The following is a 27,332-nucleotide window of genomic DNA, read 5'->3' as shown; positions in this document are numbered from 1 at the left end:
GATAAAATAATTAGAAGAGAATAACCATAAATAATAAAATATAAATATTTAGACCAATAAAAACCAAGTCCGCCCAGCATTAGCTGGGTAACAAACCCCTCTAACAAACATCGTGACGTAAAGGAATTCAAGACATTAGTGAGGGAGGGAGGGTGGGCGACGGTCCAAATGTTCAAAACTGGCTGCTTGACCACGACAAACTGCTTCTTTTATATCCAATTTTCCCGCCTTTGGGATTTTGAATGTCCAATCAGCTGACCTTGTCCAGAAATCTTCCTGGAGATAGAATCTGCCATAACCTGCTCATGCAATTGCACAGCTGACCTAGGTCCAATCAGCTGGGACCAACATAAAAACTGCCCGGAGACAGAAACATCTGGAACTGGCTCGTGCCACCAGCACAGCTTACCCGGGGGACACCAAGATTGGTAAGTACCATTCTAATATAAAAATAATAATGGAGAAAAGAGGGAAGGGGGGAAGATAAACCATACCAAACCAACATACAATTTTTTTAAAACCTTATGGGGGCCGTGCGACATTACTTGCACAGTTGTTCTCAAACATTATATTTAGATCATAAGTGGTATTGTCATAGACTCTCAAGAGAATAAACCAGCCTTGGACTACAGCTATTTCACGTTGATTTTATATAAATGTAGGGATAGGTGAGGCAGAGACAAAGATATATATTTTTTATTATTATTATTATTATTATTATGATGCAGTCTATATGGCACCTGGCAATGCATTGATGTTTTATTACAGTAAACATAAATGAAAAGCTCTTCTGTACTTTTGACCCCAATTCTTCTTAGGAATGTATTACTGACTTTCCTGGAGTTGTCCCTAGAATGAGAAGTTCAGTTCATGTTTGAGCTCTGTCTCTGCAGGGTTTATACCTCACATGATATGAGATTTAGGTGTGCCTGTATTTCTTTACATCTGACATACCTGTCACAATGCTGACATCAACTTTATAATAGGAGTTCAGTGCACAGCGAGTATTTTGTATGTACTGTACACACAGGGAGCACAAAGACAAATCACTGTTGTCGGGAAAACACAAACTGCTTACTGTGGAACATTAGCGCCAGGTAAGAACAGGCAGCTGCTGTGGGGATTAACACTGCCCTACAACCCAACTGTCCACTGCCACGTCTCCGGCCATAAATCACTGGGATTTTCAAAGTCAAAGAAGGAATTTGTGAGGTACAGTACATTGCAGCACGAAGAAACTCACGTCTCCACTACAAAGGCATTACTGGTGCAGATTATTGCTCAGTACTGATGGGATAATACTTGGATACATTTAGATTGGAAGGGTAAAGATCCTTTAGCAAGACCCTCCAAAATAAAATGCTGCTATTACTGTTATTATTTATCACAGAATTTAAAGGGGTTGCTCAACTCAACAACCTCACCGCATTTGCCCAGATAGAGCATATGAACTTGGTAGAGTGGGGTCCCCGGCTCAAGGCCCTCTCTAAGAGCCAGAGCGTAGATCTGAAAAGAAGGAATGGTTTTTGCTCCATCCATGAATTACATCATTAGTCACTTATGGGAAATGTATGGCCAGTGCCAGTTTCTCATACTCATAATAGCTGATAGCAGAGGGTCCCTGGAGCCGGACCCATGGCAATAAGCTGATCCAGGGGCTAGATTCGATTAACAAAGGGGATGTTGGTGACTGTGATACAAGCCGTTTAATTACAGATTATTTCTTCTTCTCTTCTTCTCAGATTCCAATTCTCTTCCAATTCTGGCCACTTGGATGTTGGATTGTGTTCTACTGTATACAGAGGACACATGATGCAACATAAATTAAGGATTACCTGATTTATTCGCAACCCTGGTCCTGACCTGCAAAAGCTGGAAAAAAAAAAGAATTACCCCCACTTTGACAATAATATAAAATGAAAACACATTTGCAGTAAGAAACCAGTGACCCATTTATGATTCTGGTAAACTCAGAAGGCTGATGAAATATAGTTAATAGAGATGTCACTATATATATGCCAAATCGCGTTGCTATAGTTTTTTTTGAAAACATAGGGTTTAGAAAGTGTGGGGCAGAAAAATATTTTGTTTCAAATGCTTCAGTTTCTCTTTTATATATATAAAGAGAGAGAGAAACTGAAAGATTTAAATAAAATATTTTTCAGCTGCTTGAATGGACTCTTTTTTTTTTTTTAACCCATTCTAGCAGGGTTGTACCTGTAGAATTAAAACTTGCCAAGATGTGCACATTACCTCTCAATTTAAACATTGCACTTCTAAGCGTGCTGATGATTTCTACACTATACAGTACCATGTATTTTTCTTCTTCTTCTTAAGGTACAATTTCTCTGTTGTATCTGTAAAGATAGGAGAACCATCATTTGTTTACACTGCATAAAACATACCAGACAGAACCGATAAAAACACAGGGACATATACAAAAACACCGACAAAGGCCATACTTACAAATGGACACAGCCAGGCCAGAAATGCTGATGAAAGGGCGAGCAGGTGCTTTAAATAATAATAGCCACTCCCACTAGTCTTGAGGGGAGTGGTGTGTGGTGTGTGGTGCATGGGATGTGTAGTAAGAAATAATAAATGAATAGTGTGTGTGCAAGTGTAATACTATAAGTGAAATATAGGGGGCAGTAATAAATGAAGTGCCTCAATAGAAATAAATGGATAATGGGGTGCAAGTGAGTGAAACATGGAGGGATAGTGTGTACGTCATGAGGCACAACGTGTATAGCCAGGTAAAAGCCTATTTGTGACGCCTTGATAATTCATAGAGCGGGCTACCCTGCTTGCTATGCCAAACAACAACACACCATGCTCTCCCAGCATCAAAGACCCGGCTGTGTCCAAGAGAAGCGAATATACATAATAATGAAAAATACCTGGGGTATTGGTAATCATTTTGGCCAAAAGGACGCAAGCTCGCAATCCACGACAAGGATCCCCAGACTTGCGAGTCCCTAACTCCTAAACTGGAACAGAACGTTCCTGATGCACAAACAGAACCGATAAAAACACAGGGACATATACAAAAACACCGACAAAAGCCGACACTTCTGACTCTTTTTTTGTGAGATTCCGGCAAGTGAAACCAAATCTCGTTTAGCTCCGTGATCTCGCGAGATTTGGTTTCACTTGCCGGAATCTCACAAAAAAAGAGTCAGGAGTGTCAGGATTCTGAGTACACATGACGTCCAGGCTGGATTTCATGTGTATTCATTATCAGGACACTGTAGTAATGTCAGGGTTTGTGTATGAGGCTGCACATAGCGATATATCTATATCGCTAGTGCAGTGTAAATGAATGGAGAGGAGTGCATGATGCCGATTGGTCAGCGTCATGCACTCCTCTGTACAACGCCCACTTGGTAGAAAGTAAAAGTACGCCCACTTGGACATTAAGAAAGCTCATTAGCATAAACCAAAATCGCTCCTAACGTTGTGAAAAAAGATCGTTTTTTTAAATAAAAAGCACTGCTGTCACCTACATTACAGCGCCAATCTCCTTATGTAGGAGATAGGGCACTTATAATGTGGTGACAGAGCCTCTTTAAGTGGGCAGATCGAAATCCGCCTGTTTAACCATTTTGATGCGGCGCTTAATAGCGAGTGCCACATCTAAGTTGTTTTGGAGTGAGGGGGCTCCCTCTCTTAACTCACCGGCACCCCGCGATTCGATTGCAGGGTGCCGGTAGCCTCTATGGCAGATGGGGGCCCCCAGGTCTGACTCTAGTTAATGCCAGTTAGGCCATGCTCTGGCATGGCCTTATTCCAGTTGCACATGATCGTTCTGCCACTAGGGCCATTTTTAACGGCATCCGAGTGGCACCAAAGTTTTCACGGACCCATTCACGTTAGGCCTTATTTACACAAGCGTATTTCACATCTGTGTTACGCGCGTTAAAACAATGGACGTCACACGGGCCTATGCAATTCAATGGGGCCATTCAGACATTCAGTGTTTTTCACGCAGCGTGTGTCCCCTGCGTGAAACTCACTGATTGTCCTTTTCTTGTGCGTTTTTTGCGCATCACACACCCATTGAAGTTTATGGGTGCGTGAAAAAAACGGACAGCACACTGACGTCATACGTGTGCTGTGTGTGATTCACGCAACAGTTGCTAAAGAAATGATGAGGAAAAAAAAATCACCTCCTTCAGTTTATTTTGCGGACGTAAAAAATGCGTGACATACGGATGAAATACACATGAAGAAAATGCAGACACACACTGTACATGAATGTCACACGGAACTCAAATGCAAGAAAAATGCTGAGTTTTTTATGTACGCAAAACCAACACGTTCGTGTGAATAAGGCCTTAGTGGGTAAATCGGCTCTCTGATTCTCGGGCATATCCTATCTTTCCACGGATCGCTGACGGGACCTGGCCAGTGCACACTGTTATGTGCATGATCCATAACAGGTGCCTGTCAGTTTTACACTGACAGGCAATAATACACTGAAATACAGAAGTATTGCAGTGTATTATGAAAGCGATCAAAAGAAATCGCATAGTAAAGTCCCCTAGTGGGATTAAAATTTTTTTTTAACAAAGTTTATAATAAATAAATAAAAATCCCAAGGAAAAAAAATGAAAAACCCACTTTTTTCCTTTACAAAATGCTTTATTATGAAAAAGTTACAGATATTTGGTATCGCTGCGTCCGTAACGACCCCAACTGTAAAGCTATTAGGTTATTTAACCTGCTCGGCAAATGCTGTAAAAAACAATGCAAGAAATGCTGTTTTCTGTTCATCCTGCCTTAAAAAAAAATTTGATAAAAAGGGATCAACAAATTGTATGTACTCCAAAATGGTATTGACAAAGATCCTATTGTAGGATTGAAACGTTGCTGTTGTTTTGGATTGAATAAACCACCACTTTTTTTCATGTTGGAGTGCTGCAAATTTTCTTCTTCTATATATATATATATATATATATATATATATATATATATAACACCGTCACATTACTGACAGGCAGCAGTACTAGATATTCAGGAAGTGTCATGTCTTTACTCCTTTTACCTCCTCACAAACCTTGTGTATGTGAAATCCTCTTCATATACAGTATATAGGAATATAGAAAGAAAAAAATACACCTTTTATTAAAAGGGCTATCTCATCTGGACAACCTCTATCCAGACATCATAGAGGGCAGTCCCCCACTCGGGATCCCCCCCCCCCCCCAACCAGAACAGGAAGCAACTGCAGAGTACGTCAGTGCAGAAATGTAATGGTTGCCATGTAATACTGCATTTGCCCCATATCGCAGCTGACAGGTGATAACAGCTGATCACCGAGGGTTTCAGCAGACAGATCGCTGGTGATCAGCTAAGGCTACGTTCGCACTTTTTTGTCAGTTTGTTTTTTCGGAAAATACTAATCATGACAAATCAGATGATGGATCCTTTTCATTTCTATGGAACTCAAACTGACGCCAAGTGGCATTGTTTTACATCAGTGCCGTCATGATCAGGGTTTTTTTTAAATCAGGGTTTGCTATTTAAAGGATTTGTTATGATCCGTTTTCTTTTATCAAAGAGGTCAATAAAATAAAATTAGGTTTAAACTGGTGTCATAAGTTCTGTTTTTTTTTTATAGGAGCCATAATGGATATGACAGATCCCTTATCGCATGCTACGCTTTTCCTTCAGTCCAAAAACAATGGAAAATACACTAACATAAATGTGAACAGAACCTAAGCCTTTGAAGTTGGTAACAATCAGTTTCGGATGCTGCATTCACACTTGTTTAATCTTCCCCTATGAAGGTTCCTATTGAATGACTGCAAGCTGAGATCTTAAAAACCGTCAGGAATTGATATAGAAAGTACAAGAGAAATGTATAATGACCCCCAGACGAAGGCAGTTGCGCCGAAACGCGCGTTGGGGTGGATCTCAACTGTTGCTCTTCCCGTTTTTCACCATGGGTATGTTAGAATTTCATACTATGTTCCATTTATTTTTCTAAACATATCTCTCTCATTTCTTCTATGCATATTTAATCATTTTACATGCATAGTTTATGTATGTGGCCCAGTACCTTGTCTGTACACTGACCAAACATTATCTACTGTTTGAATCTGCTAGTCATTATTTGTGTCTATATTATGTTTTACATTGTGCCATTGGGCCATACCTGCACATGTTTCAATTGTTGATTCTTGTTGACCATTGACATCTATTGGGTACTATCATTTACAAACTTACATTATAGTCAATTATAGTCACTTGTACTAGCTATACTTACTACTTCAGTGGGGGACCCACACATATCTTATTTGTGCATATTTGGGTTATTCCCAGTTGAGTTTCCTTGTTTTAACTGTTGGTCTATGGATTCTTTATTATTATTGTATTAATTATCTCATGTCAATAAAGTATTTTTGTATTTTTCACTACCTCTTCGTTTCTCAGCATCTATTGTTTTTTCAGTTGTACAGAGGAGTGTATGACGCTGACCAATCAGTGACCAACCAGCGTCATACACTTCTCATTGTTCCAGCCCAGCTTCTTTCACTGCACAATCACACTGTAACAATGGGCTGGAACAATGAGAAGTTTATGACACTGGTCAGTGTCATACACTTCTCTTCACAACGCCCACTTGGTAAAAACATGCCCAGTTGTGTATTAAAAACTAATTAGCATAAATCTAAAATTGCTCATAACTTGAAAATGATAGTTTTTCAAAATAAAAAGCACTGTTGTCAACTACATTCCAGCGCCGATCACATTATGTAGGAGATAGGGCACTTATAATCTGGTGACAGAGCCTCTTTAAGGCCTCATGCACACGACCATAAAAATTCTCCATAATTACGGTCCGCAATTACGAACCGATTTGCTTCTATTTGCCGCGGACACCTTTCCGTATCGCTATGGATAGGAGTCCGTGCCGTAGAAGTGTACCGCAAAAGATAGGACATGTCCTAGCTTTTGCTTTTTACGGGCCGTGCTCCCAAACTTTGTATGGGGGACCGTGCCGAAAATGCGGGCTGTGGGTCCGGAGGTCGGCGGCCGGCCGTGTCCGCAATCCCGGGCTGTAATTACGGGCACGGCCGTGTGCATCAGGCCTAAGGCCTTGTTCACACTGTGTAGATTTTATTCAGATTCTGACTCTGACTCTTTTTTTTTTTTAAGCCAAAACTAGGAACAGAACCTAAACAGAAGAAATATATAAAGGAAGGCCTTAGGCTGGGTTCCTACAATGCAGATCTGCTGAAGATTTTGCCTTCATTTTGTAAGCCAAAAACCAGAATTGAGAGGAGAGGAGACCTATAAGACCTTTCTTTATATATTTCTTCTATTTCGGTTCCGTTACTGGTTTTGACTTAAAAAACATTTGTAATTCTGCAGCAAATCTGCACTATGGGAACCCAGCCTTAAAGTGTCTCCTCTCCTGGATCCAATGTTGGTCTTGGCTTAAAAAAAATGCATGAAAAATCTGCATCAAATCTGCACTGTGTAAATAAGGCCTGAAAATTTTCTTTATACTTTCCCTTGCTTTAGGATCCATTCCTGGACAGCAGGACCCACCACCGGTTGCTACAGAGGTTGTCAACCAGCTTTTCTAGAAGTGAATGGGACTAAAACAGCTGAATATAATTTTAAAAACTTTACAGAGAAGAACAACACAGAGGTTTATATCGACCTTGAGAACAGTGGATGTATCATACCTTCCCCACTGTGAAAAAGCCCCACCGTGTGTATAAAAACGTATTAAATAATAAACTCTGAGTTCTAATTCAATTGTGAACCTACTATAGCTCAGTGTTCAACAAGAATATCAATACGGAATCAGCATTTGAAAAATGGGCATAACAATAGTCTTGACCCTAATTCACACTAGAGTCCGTGATAACCGCACCGGAAGCTCCTAGTGTTGAGGTATACAAACAATGCTAGTGTTCCCAATGCTAAAAAATTCCTATTCACAACCGACCCAACGCGTTTCAATACTCATCATCAGGGGTCTGTAGCTTGGTCACTCTGGCCAGGGATGCCAGCGATATTTAGTTCAGCAGCAGGTATTCTGCTGTACTCCACGGAAGCATGCTCGCATAGATGTCAGCGGCCAGAGTGACCAAGCTACAGACCCCTGATGATGAGTATTGAAACGCGTTGGGTCGGTTGTGAATAGGAATTTTTTAGCATTGGGAACACTAGCATTGTTTGTATAGTAGCGAAACATGTCGGGGGGGGGGCTGTTAGGATTTTAACTCCTACCGCTGACCGGACTTACTATTTACTGTTAGCTAGTTTAACAATATAACTGGCTAGGGAACTGCACATTACTCCTAAGTCAATTACCATTTATGCCTATAAACACACAGGTAACTCACATCTAAGTCTGGTTTTTAGGTAGTGATAATTTTAAATCTAAATCTATGTGGTCTGTCTGGCTATACGTAGCCTAATAAAGGTTATTATATTATATATATTTTTTATTTTTACTATCAATTGGTAGTTGGGAAATTGGGCTTGGCTGCTTGCAGGCAGCCTTTCTTTCCGCAATTCTGAAGCAGGGAACCATCAGCTCCCTGCTTCAGAATTAGTTCAGAGCGTAGGAGCAGAGGGAGCTTTGTATCGTGAAATAGCTCTTTCATTTGTATCGTGAAATAACTCTGTCTAGTGTTACCACATAACTGGGCAAACATGATATTCCAGCACACTTGTATGCTACTCCTATATATTAGCTCATTGTTTCATTTACTGCTGTACTCATAGGTGGAAGAGGGACTTTTGGGTACTAAACTTTGTACAGCAGTACAATCAGGGGCGTAACTAGGAAAGACTGGGCCCCATAGCAAACTTTTGACTGGGGCCCCCCCTCTGCTGGGTATCACACAACCCCCCCCCTTGTAGATAGTGCCTCCCTATAGATTCCACCACACAGCGCCCCCCTATAGATAGCACCATACACAGCCCCCTATAGATAGCACCATACACAGCCCCCTGTAGATAACGCCATACAGACCCCCTGTAGATAACACCATACAGCCCCCTCTGTAGATAACACCATATAAGCCCCCCCCCAAAAAAAAACGGCCTATAGTTTGTCCTACAAAAGACATGCATCCCCTATCCACAGGATAGGGGATACATGTGTGATCGCTGGCAGCGATAAGGAGAACGGGGGACCGAAAGTCGCCCGAAGTTCTCCATGACTAACCTCGGACTTCTGGCGTCTGCGCAGTTCAATAAAAATGAAAGGAGCGCTGGTCACGCATGCGCACAAGCGCGACTGGCGCTCCATTCATTTCTACGGAGCTGCCGACACAGACCCCGGAAGTCCGAGGTTTGTCATGGAGAACTTAGGGGGGACTTTGAAGTCGCTACGGCTGCTATAGCGGTAGTTACGCCACTGCGTATAGGTTTGTACGGTGTAAAACTACAGCTCCCAGCATGGCCGGAACAATGGTAAGGATATGCTGGGAGATGCGGTTTCACAAAAAAAAAATCATACCACCATCATCTCGCTGCAGATCATACAGTGACTACAATACTGATTAGAGGCAGAATAAACATTTACATTAAGTGACTCACCGGTGACATCTCAGATTCTAGTTCTTTTCTTCTCCCTCCGGTTCAGACATCTATGATGGATTTCTCCCGGCCATGACCCATTTCTGCAGTTTTCCGTTTAGATGTCTTCAGCTTCTCAGTTTTAAAACATTTCTGCACCTATAAACAAAGTTAAAATTCTCAACACATCTAAATATAACTGTCTCACACACACACACACACACACACACACACACACACACACACACACCGTGCCCCCTGTAGATAGTGCCCACATATGGACTCCAGAGCTGCAAGGCAATAGCGCTAACCACTGAGCCACCGTGCTGCCCTACATATAGCTTCCCCTATAGTTAGTGCTCCACGTATAGTCCACCTCTGTAGATAGTGTCTCACATATAGCTCCTCCTGTATATAGTGTCCCACATATAGCCCACCCCTGTAGACTGTGCACTACATATAGCCACCCTGTTGCTAGTGCCCCACAGGTATCCCACCCCTGTATATAGTGTCCCACACATAGCCCACCCCTATAGAAAGTACCCTAAAAAATAGCTCCCCTATAGATAGTGCTCTACATATAGCCCACCCTTGTATAGTGTCTCACATATACTGCCCCACATATAGACCCCCCCTGTAGATAGTGGCCCACATCCCCACATACAGACCTCCCCTGTAGCTAGTGCCCCACATATAGACCCCCCCTGTATATAGTGGCCCACATATAGAGCCCCCTGTATATAATGGCCCACATATAGAGCCCCCTGTATATAGTGGCCCACACCTCCACATATAGACCCCCCTGTAGCTACTGCCCCACATAGACCCCCCTATATATAATAGCCCACATAAAGACGACCCCCAACCCCATTATAGATAATGGCATTCACATTTTTGAAGAAAAAAATAAATAAATTGCCATACTCACATGATCCCGTTCCCACGCTGTTCACTGGCGATGCAGACATGCTCTCTTCTGAGCATGTCTGCAGGAGCTGAACGAGCGTCCTCCAATGACGCTGATTGGCGGGGCAGATTGACTTGCCCCGCCAATCAGCACCTTCCCAGCATGGAAGCGGCGCGATGATGTCATCGCGCCGCTAGCCAATCAGTGCCGCCACCGGGCATTTGGGTGGGCGTGTCGGCTGGCGGCACGGGCCCCCTCAAGCCCCGGGCCCTGTAGCAGCCGCTACTGCTGCTACTGCGGTAGTTACGCCACTGAGTACAATATTGGGGTGATGATACAGGTAAAGAATCTACTCTAGGGCCCACAGGACTTTAGTTATACCTCTGCTTACATAGTTAACCAGTTTCTTGGTCTGTGCTGATAAAAATTAAATCATTCAAACAACTGTCTTAAAGGTCCTATCAACGAGACAGCTTGTTGATCGGCGCTCGTTTGCTCCTTTCACAAGGAGCAATGATTGGTTATGTATGGGTATGAGTGATCATTACTACGATTGTTCGTCCCCATACATTTCCAACATTTCAGCAGCACATCTCTCTGTTTACACAGGGTGATGCGCTGCCAACAACGATCACATTTAGTGCTGCATAAAAGATGCGATCAGCCGATGGACGAGTGTTTACCTGGTCATCGGCTGATCGTTGCCCTGTACAAGGAAATGTTCGGGAACGAGCGTTCATATAAATGCTTGTTTGCCCTATCATTGGCCTGTGAGAAATGACCTTAACTTACTATATAATGCTGCCAAAATACACAATCTGGCCAAAAGTACATAGACACCTGACCATCACACCTATATGAACTTGTTTGGGAACCATTTTCAAAACAGTGGGGGGGAAATGTAGTTGGGCCCCCTTTTGTAGCTAAAACAGCTTCCACTATTTTGGTAAGACTTTCCACAAAATGTTGAAGTTTGTCTATGGGGTATTTGTGCCCATTCTGCCAAAAGAGCATTTGTGTCGTCAGTCACTAATGTTGGACAAGTAGGTCTGCCTCCCAAGCTGCGTTTCAAATCATCCCAAGGTTGTTCGATGGGGTTGAAGTTCCTCCACATCAAACTCGTCACACAATGTCTCATGCACCTCACTTTTTGCACATGAAAGGGCCTTCCCCATTTGTTACCACACAATTGTCTAAAATGTGTTTGTATGCTTTGGCATTAACATTACCCTTCACTAGGTCCTATACATTCTGATAGATAGAGTTCTCCTGGCATCCGCCAGACCCAGATTCGTTCATCAAACAACCAGATAGTGAGCGGTGAGTCATCACTCCAGAGAACACGTTTCCACTGTTATGGAGTCCACCGGCGGCGTGCTTTACACAACTCCAACCAACGCTTGGCATTGCACATGGTAATCCTAGGCTTGTGTGCAGCTGCTCGACCACGGAAACCCATTTTTTTAAGCTTACAACGCACAGTTCTTCTGCTGATGTCAATTCTAGAAACCTTTTGGAACTCTGTACGGAGTGATTGATTGGCGATTTTTACTTGCCATGCGCTTCAGTACTCAGCAGCACCTCTCTGTGAGTTTGCATGGTCTACTGCTTCATATCTCAGCTATTACTCCTGGACGCTTCCACTTCACAATAACAGCACAGGTAACTGCGGAGATCTAGCCGATCAGGAATGTCACAAACTGACTTGTGGCAAGGGTGGCATCCTGTGACAGTGCCACATTAAAAGTGACTGAAATACCACACTACTACTACCAATGTTTGTATATGTGCTTGATTTTATGCACCTGTTTGCAATACGTTTGACTGAAACACCTAAACCAGTGGCGTAACTACCGCTGTAGCAGCCATAGCGGCTGCTACGGGGCCCACCGGCACGGCCCCCCCCCCCACGGCCGGAGGCTCCACTAGCAGCCGCTATGGTTGCTACAGCGGTAGCGATGCCACTGAACACTACGGCAGAGCAGGGAGGTATGTCCCAGCTCTGCCGTTAAAGGGGTTGTTGCACAAAACACACGTATCCCCTACCCCCAGCTATCACACATGTATACCCCATCCTGTGGATAGGGGATACATGTGTTTTGTGGGACATCCCATATGCTACATGCCGTTTTTTTTGTCTGTTTTTTTTGTTGTTGGGGGGGGTTGGGGCTGTATGGCGTTATCTACAGGGGGACTGTATGGCATTATCTACATGGGGGTGGCTGTAAGGCGTTATGTACAGGAGGGGGCTTAATGGCGTTATCTACAGGGGGGCTGTATGGCGTTTTCTACAGGGGGGGCTGTATGGAGCTATCTACAGGGAAGTTTGCTGTATGGCGTTATCTACAGAGGGGGCTGTATAGCGTTATCTACAGGGGGGCTGTATGGCGTTTTCTACAGGGGGGGCTGTATGGAGCTATCTACAGGGAAGTTTGCTGTATGGCGTTATCTACAGGGGGTGGCTGTATGGAACTATCTACAGGGAGGGGGCTGTATAGCGTTATCTACAGGGAGGGGGCTGTATGGCGTTATCTACAGGGGGTGGCTGTATGGCACTGTCTAAATGGGTGTGGCTGTATGGCACTATCTACAGGGAGAGGGCTGTATGGAGCTATCTACAGGGAAGTTTGCTGTATGGTGTTATCTACAGGTGGGGTGGCTGTATGGCACTATCTACAGGGAGGGGGCTGTATGGCATTTTCTACAGGGAGGGGGCTGTATGGCGCTATCTACAGGGAAGTTTGCTGTATGGCGTTATCTACAGGGGGTGGCTGTATGGCACTATCTACAGGGAGGGGGCTGTATAGCGTTATCTACAGGGAGGGGGCTGTATGGGGTTATCTAGGGTGGTTGGCTGTATGGCACTGTCTACAGGGGGTGGCTGTATGGCACTATCTACAGGGAGGGGGCTGTATGGCACTATCTACAGGGAGGGGGCTGTATGGCATTTTCTACAGGGGGGGCTGTATGGAGCTATCTACAGGGAAGTTTTCTGTATGGCGTTATCTACAGGGGGGTGGCTGTATGGCACTACCTACAGGGAGGGCTTTATAGCGTTATCTACAGGGAGGGGGCCATATGGCATTATCTACAGGGGGTTGGCTGTATGGCACTGTCTACAGAGGGGCTGTATGGCACTATCTACAGGGGGGCTGTATGGCACTATCTACAGGGAGGGGGCTGTATGGCGCTATCTACAGGCGGGGCTGTATGGCGCCATCTACATGGGGGGCTGTAGGGCGCTTTCTACATGGGGGCTGTATGGCGCTATCTACAGTGGGGCTGTATGGCGCTATCTACAGGGGGCTGTATGGCGCTATATACAGGGAGGGGGCTGTATTGCACTATATACAGGGAGGGTCTGTACGGCACTATCTACAGGGGGGCAGTATGGCGCTATCTACAGGGGGCTGTATGATGCTATCTACAGGGAGGCTGTATGGCGCTCTATACAGGGTGGTGGCTGTATGGTGCTATCTATAGGGGGTCTGTATGGCACTATCTACAGGGGGCTGTATGGCACTATATACAGGAGGGCTGTATGGCGCTATATATAGGGAGGGGGCTGTATGGCACTATCTAGAAGGGGGCTGTATGGCACTATTTATGGGGGTCTGTATGGCACTATCTACGGGGGGCTGTATGGTGCTATCTACAGGGGGCTGTATGGCACTATCTACAGGGGGCTGTGTGTGGCGCTATCTACAGGAGGCTGTATGGCGCTATGTACAGGGGGCTGTATGGCGCTATCTATAGGGGGCTGTATGGCGCTATCTACAGGGGACTGTATAGCACTATCTACAGGGGGCTGTATGGCGCTATCTACAGGGTGCACTGTGTGGCAGAATCTACAGGGGGCACTATCTACAAGGGGGGGGGGGGTTGTGTAGCACCCAGGAGAGGGGGTGGCCCTGTTAAAAGTTTGCTATGGGGCCCAGTCTTTCCTAGTTACGCCCCTGACCTGAACTCAATAATTGCTTTTGCCCATATAGTGTATCATACATTAACATTGTTCAAATTACTCTGTCTCTTTTAGGAATATGAGCCAGCAGCACCACCTTGGCCCACATTAGTTTTCTTCTGCACTGCACCTGAGTGTAACAGGTCAATATTTTAATATACCACTGTATGGTATGAGAAATAAAATGTAAATAGGGGGTTATTAATATACATTATATTTTATATATTTGCGGTTTCATTTCTTCTAAAAAAAAAAAAATTGGGAGAGATGGAGAGGACATTGCTGATGAGGTCTAAAAAGGAAACAGATCTTTCTACAGATAGGTATTAACCCGAGTCCTGGCTAATTCTACTGGAATGTCTACAATGTAGCTGTGTAAATAGTACTTTGTAAAAAAAAAATATTTTATTCAGGGAAAATTAAAGGGGTCAAAAAAACCAATACAAATAAAATATTATTTTACTTCAGTGCACAAACAATCCAAATTATAAAAGAGATCTGGCACCTACATATCATTATCTGTCTATAATCTAAAACCGTATGATACAAATAGCATTTTAAAGCAACAATAAATAAATATAGTCCAAAGCTTAGCAGACCATAAAGCTGCGTCTCTCACAGTACTCTGTACATATTTACAGCTGGCACTACCGGTATGATGAGACTGCAGTTACATTGTTAAAAATGTGCTTACTGCTTGTCACCAGTAGATGGCGAGTAGAGTCCTCCAAATGAATTGACACAGGAACAATTCCGAATAGTATATTACAGTCAGTGCTTGTGTTAAATATATATATGTGTGCGTATTTTTTTTATAAGGTATACTTTCTACGGATTCTTTCACTAGGGCACTCTTTAGAGTCGAAGAGCAGAAAGTAATGAACGCTGTTGTCCCTGCGTGCTATGCATCTGTTGGAATCCAGTTGATCATATGTTGCTATATATTTTAGAAAACAATTATTTTAAACAATTATTCAGGTAAATCTTCACGTGACTCTTGTCTGTGCTAAGGCTGAGTAGAATTTCTCCTCAGAATTGCAGTTATTTTATGTCGTGTATCAGTCAGTGAAGATGTCCTCTCTTTTGGAGGATGTGGTGACGGTAACATAGGTAAACTACTACCACTACTCTGTCTGAGCTTGTTGAAGATGGTGGTACCGGCAGATCCATATGTTCCGGATAAGCTCATTCGCTTGGTTCCATTAGTGGTTGGTAAAGTTAGAGGAGGTTTCTTCTGTGTACCAGTCTTGATGTGAGGTGGCTTGTCTGGAGTAATTTGTGATACTGGGAAGTTTCCACTGACTCTTTTTATTTCAAGCAGTTGCTTAGCCTGTGTCAAGGCCTCGGTGAGCTCATAGCGTTCTTCACACTCCATGCGCACAGTTTCCTTAAGGAATTCAATCTAAAAACAGAAACCTATTTACTTTAGCACAGAATAAGCAGCTCTTAAAATGAACACACATACTAAAAATGGATATCACTCTCGTTTTGTAACGACTACAGAGCCAGGCATATAAGTTAGTCGGAGGTAACCTTCACCATAGTCCTATAGCCATTTGAACCAGGAAGTTGGAACAGTCTGGTTACAATTTATCGAAAATTTACAAACTATAATTTATTTTAAGAAAACAATTATCAAGCACTCATCACCATACCATGTTAAAAAGTAACTGCCCCCTAAAAATGGTTGCACCACCTTTACGCCTTATGCACACGACCGAGTGCGCCATCCGATTCCCGTCAGTGATCCGAGGAAATTTAGGACATGTTTTATCTTTCCTCGGATCGGAGACTCGTACCATTTTTCACGGACCCGATTCACCCGCTAAAGTGAATGGGTCCGTGAAGACTATCAGGTGCCACTCGGATGCCGTCAAAAACAGCCCGAGTGGCACAACAGTCGTGTGCAAGAGACCTTAGCAGCATTAGTTGCAACCAAATGCTTCCAATAATTTGAGATAAGTCGAATAATTTGAGATACGATGACAGGATATTCTCCTTATGAATTCTTCAATGCACCACAAAAATGTTAATTCCCTCTATACAGTATCTGCACGTTTTCTAGGTGCTGAGGCATCCTCAAACCTTCACGCTACCATGAGCAATACTTTGTTCACTTTACACCAGACATAATTGGACCTTCCACTTCACTCATAAGTCCATAGAACATTATCCCAAACATCTTGGTGATCTTTATTTTGCAGATGTAATCGATGAATTGATTGATGTTACTATTGAAAACAATTGCTGCTAAAGTAGGTGCAACCATTTATTACTTTTTTTGGGGCAGTAAACTAACATGAGTAATATTGGTAATTAAAATTCAGCAATATTACGCAAACTGTGTTAGGCTGTATTCACATCTGCGTTGAAGGCTCCGTAGCAGATCCTGCCAAATATCCCAGATAAAATAGTGCAACATGCAGTGCTATTATGTACAGTGAAATGTCGTTAATCTGATGAACTTATTATAGTCAATGGGGGAGATTTATTAGAACTGGCATTTCATACGCCAGGCGTAATAGGAAGCAAGCAAGAGAAAGATGTGACAAAGTTATTAAGAGGTAACACTGAATGAAATCTACAGCAGCCATAAACTGATATAAATTTCCGCTATAAATTATGCCAGTTTCTGCCAAAAACTATAGTAAATATGAAATTGCTAAGCTCCTTACATTTTTTTTAAAAAGTGTAGAGAGCGGTGGAAATAGATCAAAAGTTGCAATTTTTGCGACTTTTGGATCATTTGCGGCTTTTTTACACCAGAAATCTGGCGCAGAAAGGTTAATTAATATCCCCGGCAGTGTTATTTCAGGCGATGTTGGTGTCCGTCTCTGTGAGTTACTAAAATCTATCTATCTATCTATCTATCTATCTATCTATCTATCTATCTATCTATCTATCTATCTATCTATCTATCTATCTATCTATCTATCTATTTATCTATCTGCATGGCAAGTAATGAAAGTGAATGTGGTCGTCGTAATTTTACTTGCGATGTAGGCTACCGGACAAAGCGATTTTTGGCCATGGGACCTGTGACCAGACAGACAGATAGATATGCGATAGATAGATAGATAGATAGATAGATAGATAGATAGATAGATAGATAGATAGATAGATAGATAGATAGATAGATAGATAGATAGATAGATAGATAGATAGACGAATATAATATCTTTATAGATCTAAATTGCAATTTTTTTTGTTTGTTATACAAATAAAGATTATTATTATTATTATTATTATTATTATTATTATTTCTATCTACCTATCTCTTTATCTATATCTTTTGTATCACATGTATTTGATGTATTGTTCAGTTTTAGACTGGGGCTACATGGCGACTTCGGCAGCGACACAGGTCGCATGCAATAAGATCGATTTGGAATCAGCTTTGCAAACATTTGCTCTTCAAAAGCCAATTTGCGCACTATTCATTGTAAGCTCCAGCTTGCGGCTAGCGTGTAAGAAATGCACACATATTTGGTATCATTGAAGTCGGCAAAAGTTGCCAAATATGTATTCAGGTATTTTTACCCAGTGGCATGCACCAGATGTAAAAAAAACATGACATAAACTTTTTTTTTTTTTAATTTAAACTGATTTTGTTTTACTTTTTTTTAAATAAAATTAAATATATCTATTCTTTTTTTACACAATATGGAAGCCCAACATGTTCTGAGAAAAACAAGACCAAATACATGTAGGTTGGAAGAGTAATAGAAGAACAATTTGCTTTAAAAATGGTCACATGGCTAAAACTTGAAAATGGGCCTAGTCAGGAAGGGGTGGGGGGGGGGGGGTAAAGCCTTTGATCAGGAAGTGGTTAAACTAATGGGCAAAATGCACATCTAAAATTTGCACTCATAAATACCACTTCATCTGACCCACGAAATGCATACATCTGTCAAATAGATCAGATCGATATTAAATCACATATACATGAACCATGAAAACTAAGGGGCCTACCATGGAGAATGTGGTTATGAGCAAAGATATTAACACTTTACCTCTCGCCTGGCCTGATCCAGATGGTGTCTTAGCTCTGTATAGTTTAAGTTCAGCTCTTTCAGTTTCTCAGCTTTTGTGTCAATGTCTTTTCTCATTTCTTCCAAAACAGAGATGTTGTGGTCTTGTTCTCTTTTCAATCTAAGTTCCAGCTCAGAAACGATTTTTTTTAGGTTTGCAACCTCATTATCTTTAGTCTGATCTTTCTCAGTAAGTCTCCTTTGAGTTTCTTGTAACTTCTTTTCCAGCATTTTTACCTCTGCGTGCAGTTCATCACATGCCTTGGATATAAGTGAAGGTATCTGTAAGACATTTAAATAGAATAGATTTTTCTCAGTCTAATTATTAAGCGTTAGCTCATTCATGGCTTGTACATTGGATATGTGGACATGCACTGTCCAGATGACCACAGTGAAAAATGTGAGAGAAATGATGCAACTTCAGCTCAGTTCTTAGGTTTGGTGAAGGTCAGGATGCTGACCCTGTGTGACTGCAGACATAAAATTGATTTGGAGGTTAATGTTGACTCCATTTTCTCAAGGTAACATTATTTTCACATATATATCAGTGCTGTCCATGTGGAGGTGCAGACCACTGAGCACAAGGGGTGTTGGAATCAGTAGGCCCCACTCTTCTATTATGGTAGAAATCAATATCTCTAGGGTATGTGCTCACCGATAAGGTTCTAATTTTTTTACGTTTACTGACAGCTAAAGATGGATCAAACATGTGATTTATAATGTTTCCATTTGTCATCCATTCTCTGTCCATTGTGGAATACAGGTCCTCCAATAAATGAACCTGCTTAGGCCCCATGCACACGACAGTATTTTTCATCAGTAATTACGGACAGTAATTACTGACAGTAATTACAGACCCATTCATTTCCATTGGCCATGGACACCTTTCAGTATTTTTACTGATGGGTGTCAGTGCTGAAAAAAATATAGAACCTGTCCTATTCTTTTCAGTAATTACGGCAAGGCCTCTCCCATAGAAGTCTAAGGGAGCTTCTGTAAATACGGACGGCTACGGATGTGCATCCTAAGGCCCCATGCACACGACAGCAAAAAACCTCAGTTTTTGCGGACCGCAATTGCGGTCCGCAAAAACGGAGCCATTCACTTTCATTGAACACGGACACCTTTCCGTAGCACTACGGAAGGGTGTCAGTGCCGTGGAAATGTTCCGGGAATTATGGAACATGTCCGTTCTTTCGCATTTTGCGGGCCGTGCTCCCATACAACACGGCCCGAAAATGCAGCTGTCAGTCAGCGGCCGGCCGTGCCCGCAATTGCGGGCACAGTCGTGTGCATGGGGCCTTATACCATCCGTATCTACATCCGTATCTGGTGACATCATTTGCATCCTCCCTCTGTTTTTACGGATCCGTATATACGGACGGAATACAAATGCATTACAGACCGTATTTACGGACACCCTTCAGTATATACGGATAAAATACGGATTTGTATTTACGGGCAGTATTTCGGGATAGATGAAAATACGGTCGTGTGCATGGGTCAGCCAATAAAATGTAACGCTACATATGCCTTATGTAGTGTGACAGCTGTGATAGCAATTCTTGCATGAAATTTCAGTCCATTGAATACATTGTGTTGCATGTACATGCAACTTTCCTGAAATTTTCATGTGACAAATAGATCAAAGATCAAGATCAATAGATCTAAAGAAAGATATGGGTTAAAAAAAAATGATGTGCTCAAATCATACAGTTGAAGCAGAAGTTGAACTTTTGAAGCAACAAAAGTCTGTGTGTAGAGCCCGGCTCATGGCGTCCAAACAGTTCTGTACTATGGTACCGTAAGCACTCCATGTACCACCACATGGTGCCTCCCTATGGCACCATGATACAGAGGTATTCTCCCCCGGAAGCAATGCATGAGAAAATCTCTGTAATATGGCATCTGATGGAACATGGTACAATTTCGCATTCAATCATTTTTTACAGCAAAGAACTAGAAGAATAAGTAAATGTGAGTGTAAATAGTTAATATGTAGCTACACTTAGGGTATGCCCAGACGTGGCGGAGTTCTTCTGCCACTGTCCGCATCAATGCCGCACAGAATCTGCGTTGCAGATTCAGTTGCGGCTTTGCCTAAAATGGACATTAAATTGATGCGGACTAGCCGTTGCGTATTGAGGGGAAGAGGGCTTCCCTTCTCTCTATCAGTGCAGGATAGAGAGAAGGGACAGCACTTTCCCTAGTGAAAGTAAAAGAACTTCATACTTATCCGGCCGTTGTCTTGGTGACGCGTCCTTCTTTCGCCATCCAGCTCGACCTCCCTGGATGACGCAGCAGTCCATGTGACCGCTGTAGCCTGTGATTGGCCTGTGATTGGCTGCAGCCATCACTTGGACTGAAACGTCATCCTGGGAGGCCGGACTGGAGGAAGAATCAGGGAGTTCTGTGTAAGTATGAACTTCTATTTTTTTTACAGGTTGATGTATATTGTGATCGGAAGTCACTGTCCAGGGTGCAGAAACAGTTACTGCCGATCGCTTAACTCTTTCAGCACCCTGGACAGTGACTATTTACTAACGTCGCCTAGCAACACTCCCGTAATTAAGGGTGAACACACGTAGTCACCCGTAATTATGGGTGCACACACGTAGTCACCTGTAATTACGGGAGCCCCATTGACTTCCTCAGTCTGGCTATAGACCTAGAAATACATAGGTCCAGCCAGAATGAAGAAATGTCAGTAAAACCAATACGCTCCGCAGCACACATAACATCTACATAACATCTGCGGACTTCATTGCGGAATTTTGACTCTCCATTGAAGTCAATGGAGAAATTCCGCAATGAGTCCGCAACAAGTCCGCCACACGTCCACAACAACCATTGTATGCTGCGGACACCAAATTCCGCACCGCAGCCTATGCTCCGCAGCGGAATTGTCCACAACGTGTAAACAAACCAAACCACAAAGCTGTGGAAGGCAATGGAGAAACGTGTACGCTGCGGATTTCCGCTGCGGACTGTCCGCAGCGGAATTCCAGAGCAATTCCGCCTACGTCTGGTCATACCCTTAGGGTGGCTTCAGACACAGCACTTTTTGGGAACATTTTGTGGAAGTTTAAAAAAAACAGAGCCAGAAGTGGATCCAGCAGAAAGGAGAAGTATAAGTTCTTTCTTTATATTTCTCATTACTTTTGAATCCACTTCTGGCTTTGGCTAAAAAGACCTGAATGAAAAACTGCCACAAAACAGTATGAAACCACCCCAGTTTTTGTGGCAGATTTTGGCTCTGTTTTTTTCAGCCAAACACAGGAGTGGACACAAAAGAAAAAGATGCATCGGCCTTTTCTTTATACTCTTCCTTCCTTTTGGATCCACTTTAAGCTAAAAAAAAAAACTGAGCCAAAGACTGCCAAAAATACTGTATCAATACTGTGTGTGTGTGTGTGTGTGTGTGTGTGTGTGTGTGTGTGTGTGTGTGTGTGTGTGTGTGTGTGTGTGTGTGTGTGTGATCCTGGCCTTATGGAGAGACCAAAATAAAAAGCTGGAGTTCTCTTAACCCCTTAAGGACTGAGCATGTTTTGGCCTTAAGGACACAGCCTATTTTTTCAAATCTGACATGTGTCACTTTATGTGGTAATAACTCCGGAATGCTTTTACCTATCCAAGCGATTCTGAGATTGTTTTCTCGTGACACATTGGACTTTATGTTACTGGCAAAATTTGCTCGATACATTAAGTATTTAATTGTGAAAAACACCAAAATTTAGCGCAAAATTGCAAAAATTAGCATCTTCTAAATTTATATGTATCTGCTTGTAAGACAGATAGTAATACCACACAAAATTGTTGCTAATTAACATCACCCATATGTCTACTTTAGATTGGCATCGTTTTTTGAACATTCTTTTATTTTTCTATGACATCACAAGGCTTAGAACTTTAGCAGCAATTTCTCACATTTTCAAGAAAATTTCAAAAGGCTATTTTTACAGGGGCCAGTTCAGTTGTGAAGTGGATTTTAGGGCCTTATATATTAGAAACCCTCGAAAAGTCACCCCATTTTAAAAACTTCACCCCTCAAACTATTCAAAACAGCATTTAGAAAGTTTCTTAACCCTTTAGATGTTTCACAGAAATTAAGGCAAAGTAGATGTGAAATGTTCAAATTTCTTTTTTTTTTTGCAGAAATTCATTTTTCATCTATTTTTTTTCTAACACAGAAAGTTTTACCAGAGAAACGCAACTCAATATCTATTGCCCAGAATCTGCAGTTTTTAGAAATACCCCACATGTGGCCCTAGTGCACTTATTGACTGAAGCACCGGCCTCAGAAGCAAAGGAGCACCTAGAGGATTTGGGGCCTCCTTTTTATTAGAAAATATTTTAGGCACCATGTCGGGTTTGAAAGGCTCTTGCAGCGCCAAAACAGTAGAAATCCCCCAAAAGTGACCCCATTTTGGAAACTATACCCCTTGAGGAAATTATCTAGGGGTATAGTTAGCATTAGCAGGTTTATTGCAGAAATTATTGGATGCAGGCCATGAAAATGAAAATCTACATTCTTTCAAATAAAATGTAGGTTTAGCAAATTTTTTCTAATTTCCACAAGGACTAAAAGGAGAAAATGCACCACTAATTTTGTAAAGCAATTTCTCCCGAGTAAAACAATACCCCGCATGTGGTCATAAACGGCTGTTTGGACACACGGCGGAGCTTAGAAGGGAAAGAGCGCCATTTGTCTTTTGGAGCTCAAATTTAGCAGGAATGGTTTGCGGAGACCACGTCGCATTTGCAAAGCCCCTAAGGGACCAAAACAGTGAAAACACCAAAAAAGTGACTCCATTCAGGAAACTACACCCCTTGAAGAATCCATCTAGGGGTGTAGTGAGCATTTTGAACCCACAGGGGTTTCATAGATTTTATTAGAATTGGGCAGTGAAGATAAAAAAAATCATTTTTTTCCAATAAAACGTAGCTTTAGCTCAAAATTTTTCATTTTCTCAACAAATAAAGGAATAAAAGAACCCCAACATTTGTAAAGCAACTTCTCTGGAGTACGGCAATACCCAATTTGTGGTCATAAACGGCTGTTTGGACATATGGCAAGGATCAGAAGAGAAGGAGTGCCATTTGGCTTTTGGAGCACAGATTTTGCTGGATTGGTTTCTTGACACCATGTCACTTTTGCAAAGCTCCTAAGGTACCAGTACAGTGGAAACTCCCCAAAAGTGACTCGATTCACGAAACTACACCCCTTGAGGAATTCATCTAGGGGTGTAGTGAGCATTTTGACCCCACAGGTGTTTCATAGATTTTATTAGAATTGGGCAGTGAAAATAAAAAAAATCCTTTTTCTTCAATAAGACGTAGTTTTAGCTGACAATGTTTCATATTCTCAACAAATAAATGAAAAAAAGCACCCCAACACTTGTAAAGCAACTTCTCCTGTGTACGGCAATACCACATATGTGGTCATAAACTGCTGTTTGGGCACAGAGTAGGGCTCAGAAGGGAAGGAGCGCCATTCGGCTTTTGGAGTACAGATTTTACTGGATTGGTTTCTGGGTGCTATGTCCCTGTGGGACCAAAACAGTGGAAACCCCCCAGAAGTGACCCCATTTTGGAAACTACACCCCTCAAGGTATTCACCTAGGTGTGTAGTGAGCATATTAACCCCACAGGTGAGTGGCAGAAATTGGTGTGCACTCGATGTTGCAGAATGAAAATAGTTTTTCAATAGATATGCCAATATGTGGCGCCCAGCTTGTGCCACTGGAGACACAAACCCAAAAATTGTTAAAATGGTTCTCCCGGGTATGGCGATACCATATATGTGGAAGTAAACTGCTGTTTGGGCACACTGTAGGGTTCAGAAGGGAGGTAGCGCCATTTGACTTTTGGAGCGTGGATTTTGCTTGTAGTAGTTTTGTTTTGAGTCTTACTAGTGTTTCCGTTTATAATGTGGGGGTACATGTAAGGCAGGCGGAGTATATAAGGGGCATAGTCAGGAGGTATAGTGGGGTAAAAAAAAACAATAAAATAATCCATAGATGTGTGTTATGCTGTGACACAATCCTTTCTGCACAGGCCGGTGTCGCACTAATAAATGGTCTTTACTTATTCCCCTTTTGGTCCACACTCCGCACCTTTGCAGTTTGGGGAATTTTGCTGGGAAAGTGTTGTCCTGGTATAATACGGGCGCCCTCGCTTCTAGCAGATATGTTTGGGCCCTCCCCTTCCTGGTTCCCTAATTTTAGGGGCCTTGATAATTCGCCACTTGAAACAGAAGAAATGTTCCCCTCTGGCCGGCACAACTGCATATTTTTATTTCCTGGCTTATTGGTGCCTTGACTAATTTTATTTTTTCATAGACGTAGTGGTATGAGGGCTGGTTTGTTGTGGGATGAGCTGTAGTTTTTATTGGTACCATTTTGGGGTACATGCAACTTTTTGATCACATCCTTTTTTTTTTGGGAGGCAAGGTGACCAAAAAACTGCAATTCTGGCATATTTTTTTAGTTTTTTTTATACAGCGTTCACCATGCGTTATAAATTACATGTTAGCTTTATTCTGCGGGTCAGTACGGTTCCGGTAATACCTAATTTATAGCACTTTTTATGTTTTACAACTTTTTGCACAATAAAATAACTTTTGTAAAGAGAATGGATTTTTTCTGTCGCCAAGTTGTGAGAGCCATAACGGTTTTACATTTTTCATCGACGGAGCTGTATGAGGGCTTGTTTTTAGTGAGACGAGTTCTAGTTTTTATAGGTACCATTTTTAGGTACATGCGACTTTTTGATCACTTTTTATTTCAATTTTTGGAAGACAAAGTGACCAAAAAATAGCAATTATGTCAGTATTTTTTAGTTTTTTTTTTACGGCGTTCACTGTGCGGAATAAATACCATAATATTTTTATAGTTAAGGTCGTTACGGTCACAGCGATACCAAATATGTATGGCTTTATTATTTTTTTCAATAATAAATGACTTGATAAGGGAAAAAGGGCGATTGTGTTTTGTGTTATTATTTGAAACTTTCATTGTATTTTTTACACTTTTCTTTAGTCCCACTAGGGGACTTGAAGGTCCAACTGTTTGTTTGATGTTCTAATACATTGATGTTCTAATACATTGCACTACTCCGGGCGGGGCCTAATCGGCTAACGTAATGGCAGATAGGAAGCCATTGTTAGGCATCCTGTTGCCATAGTAGCAGTCGCCAGCCTTGCCATCGCATGGCAAGGCTGCCGAATGCATACAAACCACTTTGATGCAGCGATTGTATTGAATCACTGCATTGAAGGGGTTAATGGCAGGAATCGGAGTTAACTCCGGTTCCTGCCGATAGATCGGGGTGTCCGCTGTAACATACAGCGGACACCCACTGCTGATGACGCCGGCTCAGCTTCTGATGGTACCGGAAGCCTCCTGGGCCCCGCCGACGACGGGGCATAGGAGGATTCCGTTACTGGCGGACCGGGAGGTAAGTATTACCCCTCCGATCGCCTTTGCAGCCACCGGCAACCCAGCGATCACGTTGCTGGGGCGCCGGTGGCTATAAACTCCTCACATGCTGCGATCTCTATTGAACGCAGCATGTGAGGGGTTAATCGGTCGGATCGGAGGCTAGCTCCGGTCCTGGCCGATACCTCAGGGTGCCAGCTGTAACATACAGCTGTCACCCGGCGGTGATGTCGCTGGCTCAGCTCCTGAGCCAGCTTCATCTCCTTCACGTACAGTTACGTGGAGATGCGCGAAAAGACCATCTCCCATGACGTAACTGTACGTGAAATGGCGCGAAGGGGTTAAAGAACCTGTTGGAAGCCAAAACACACTAACAAGCCTCACTTTACCATGTCTCAGTGATAATAGTCTGGGGAGATGATTGGTAGGGTCCTCACACTTAGGCCCAGATTCACACAAACATTTTATACGTCCGTGTGCTGTCAGTGTAAACAACAGACAGCACATTGACCTATCCACCTCAATGGGGCTATTCAGACATGCGTGATTTTTCATGCAGCGTGTTTCCGTTGCGTGAAACTCACTGCATGTCATATTCTGGTGCATTATTGCGGATCACAAACCCACTGAAGTCAATGGGTGTGTGAAAATCATGGACAGCACGCGGACGTTATCCGTGTGCTGTCCGTGATGCACGCACCAGTTGCTAAAGAAATGCAGAGAAAAAAATAAAATAAAAAAATGGGCACCAACACGGACATCAAAAACTGATGCCACATGGAACACACACTGATGGCACACGGTATTGTAATGCAGGAAAAACAATGCATTTTTTGTGGACGCAAAATGTACACGTTCGTGTGAATCTAGCCTAAGGGCTCATTCAGACGAGCGTGATTCTTGTCCGTGTGCTGTGTGCTGAAACAACGCACAGCACACGGACTCATTAATTTCAATGGGGCCATTCACACATGCATTGTTTTTCATGCAGTGTGTTTCCGTTGCGTCAAACTCACTGCATGTCCTATATTGGTGCGTTTTCATGCACCTAGTCGCCCATTGAAGTCAATGGGTGCGTGAAAACGACGCAAATGTAAACCTGTTGTTAATGATCAGAATTAAAGGAAGACAGGACATTGACTAAAATGCAACATGAGGCCGTATAAAAGGAAAAATGAGAAAAGAACATTCTGAGTAATGAGTGTGGATGTGGGAACACAAGCAGAGAAAAGAGAAAGACCAACACAGTAATGATAATAACAAGAGTGATTATATGATTCTCCTGAGAATGAGATAAAATGAAAATTGTGAACACGCAAATAGAGAATTGCGGAGCAGTAGGTCAATGGAGGAGAATGCAGGCTGATTACAAGAGTAGCCAAAAATAAGGTTAGGGATGAGGAAGAGATGGCAGAGCAATCATTAACCTGCCCTGCAGACATCAA

General features: G+C 42.5%; 1 protein-coding gene and 1 long non-coding RNA gene across 2 annotated transcripts in view; one reads left to right on the top strand and one right to left on the bottom strand.

Moving 5' to 3' along the window:
* The first annotated feature begins 482 nt into the window (after positions 1 to 482).
* On the top strand, positions 483 to 7,748 carry LOC142760840 (uncharacterized). The gene is made up of 3 exons (XR_012883422.1): positions 483 to 668; positions 5,793 to 5,951; positions 7,534 to 7,748. It is a non-coding gene; the product is annotated as an uncharacterized LOC142760840 (long non-coding RNA).
* A 7,116-nt stretch (positions 7,749 to 14,864) lies between these two features.
* Positions 14,865 to 27,332, bottom strand: part of LOC142760462 (uncharacterized) — a 66,670-nt gene continuing 54,202 nt past the window's right edge. Inside the window, exons 6-7 of the mRNA XM_075863653.1 lie at positions 18,431 to 18,730; positions 14,865 to 15,819 (exon numbers count right to left, since the gene is read on the bottom strand). Coding sequence (XP_075719768.1) covers positions 15,424 to 15,819; positions 18,431 to 18,730 — 696 coding nt within the window. The 3' untranslated portion in view covers positions 14,865 to 15,423. The remainder of the gene's footprint in view (positions 15,820 to 18,430; positions 18,731 to 27,332) is intronic.

The sequence above is a fragment of the Rhinoderma darwinii genome, chromosome 4, assembly GCF_050947455.1.
Source record: "Rhinoderma darwinii isolate aRhiDar2 chromosome 4, aRhiDar2.hap1, whole genome shotgun sequence".
Classification (NCBI taxonomy): domain Eukaryota; kingdom Metazoa; phylum Chordata; class Amphibia; order Anura; family Rhinodermatidae; genus Rhinoderma; species Rhinoderma darwinii.
The sequence above is the reverse complement of the archived record's forward strand: the minus strand, read 5'-3'. Positions and strand labels throughout refer to the sequence as shown.